Genomic DNA, 1,725 nt, shown 5'->3' with positions numbered 1-1,725 from the left:
GAGTTCATTTGAGATATCGTGTTTCTATAAAAGGAAAGCTAAGTTAGGAAGCTTTCATATCTCAAGGAATTTTCAGAAGTTTCTTTTCTTTTTGTGGTAAGGACAACTTACAGAAAAGAATTTTTAAAGTAATTTTTTGTGTGTTCACTGTACACTAAATGCCGAAAGGAATGGAAGGGATAGGAACCATGTACATAACATTTAGAACCTAAAAAGACTGATGACAACACAGAGGTGATGGGACTGTTTAGCCGACTCACTGAAACCTGAGAAGGCATCAGACTAATTCACCGGAATAGTTTGATGCCCACCCCACCTCTGAGGTCCACAGATACAATCCTGCTCACCTGCTCCATATCATTTGTATGTCCTCCCAAGATTCACCATCTTAGATCTCGTTTACCCACCCACCTTCTCTTCAGTTCCAACAATGTTGACCTGTAAAGTGCTAGTTTCTTCTCCTCTTCGGACTCTTCTATTTTAAGGGTACATGTGTCTGTGTGAGGCCAGAAGGGCCTAGGGCATTAGGTTTTCTCTCCATCACCTCTGAGCCTGTTCCTGAGGCGGGGTCTCTTCCCGAGTCGGGCTTGCATCTCAGCTAGGCTGCAAGCCAGCAAGCACCAGCAATCTTGAGATTGCAGGAACTGGGGGAGAGCATCCAGCTTGTTATATGGATGCTGGGATCTAGACTCTGGTACCAGTGATATTTAACCACTGAGCCATTTTGCCAGCCCCCACCCCAACATTATCTGTCTTTAAGTCCCTTTTTCTCTTTCTTCACATGATCACCTCTTCAGTCCTAAGTCTCAGCCTACGACCNACTCTAGAGTCTCAAGTACACACTCCTTGTTACATCCTGTTTCAGCACGGCGCTAGAGCACCTTGTCACTCTCTGTACCTTACATCCTTGTTAGTCTCCTCACTAGACTACTGAACTATGAAAGTCTCACCCTATATCCTAAAGTAACAACTGCAACAGACAGATATTCTCAAACTATTCCTTGAAGAAACTAACAAAACACGAAAACCCAAATATTAAATATGGGAATGCTCACATTACAATATGTTAACACCAAGAACTATTATATATATATACTATTCTAGCTGACAGATATGGAGGCAATAATGAACATCAACTATGGTAAATGACAAAAGGAGACTACAAAATAGTACACACATGCATAATAACTAAGGAAATTATAGATACATGAAAAACTATTAGAAAGTGATTAATGGTAATAACAATAGATTCAAATAATCAGGATTCTCTGTAAAGAGAGCAGCTAACTATATTGTTTAAAATCAATATGATAGAGGGCTGGTGAGATGGCTCAGCGGGTAAGAGCACTGACTGCTCTTCCAAAGGTCCTGAGTTCAAATCCCAGCAAACACATGGTGGCTCACAACCACCAGTAATGAGATCTAGTGCGTCCGAAGACAGCTATAGTGCACTTATGTATACAACCACCTGTAGAGCTACAGAATACTCACATATGTAAAATAAATAAATCTTTAAAAAAATAAAATTAATATGGTGAGAGCTGGACAGTTGGCTCAGTGGATTAAAATGCTAGCCTGCAAGCCTTACACTGAGTCCAGTGACTTCACAAAGTCGTCCTATAACCTCCACACATGGACCATGGTACCAGCCTACCACATACATAATATGCATGCATGCACAATTTTTTAAAAAATTAAACTGAAAAAGTAAATAAGCCATGCATA

At 40.4% G+C, this 1,725-nt stretch overlaps 1 protein-coding gene across 1 annotated transcript in view; it reads right to left on the bottom strand.

Moving 5' to 3' along the window:
- Fam149b1 (family with sequence similarity 149 member B1) overlaps positions 1-1,725 on the bottom strand; it is a 37,777-nt gene that overhangs the window by 28,326 nt on the left and 7,726 nt on the right. The window contains exon 3 of the mRNA XM_021203831.2: positions 412-475. Within this exon, the coding sequence (XP_021059490.1) occupies positions 412-475 (64 nt within the window). The remainder of the gene's footprint in view (positions 1-411; positions 476-1,725) is intronic.

The sequence above is a fragment of the Mus pahari genome, chromosome 8, assembly GCF_900095145.1.
Source record: "Mus pahari chromosome 8, PAHARI_EIJ_v1.1, whole genome shotgun sequence".
Lineage (NCBI taxonomy): Eukaryota > Metazoa > Chordata > Mammalia > Rodentia > Muridae > Mus > Mus pahari.
Note: the sequence above shows the minus strand (reverse complement) of the source record. Positions and strands in the feature narration are given on the sequence as shown.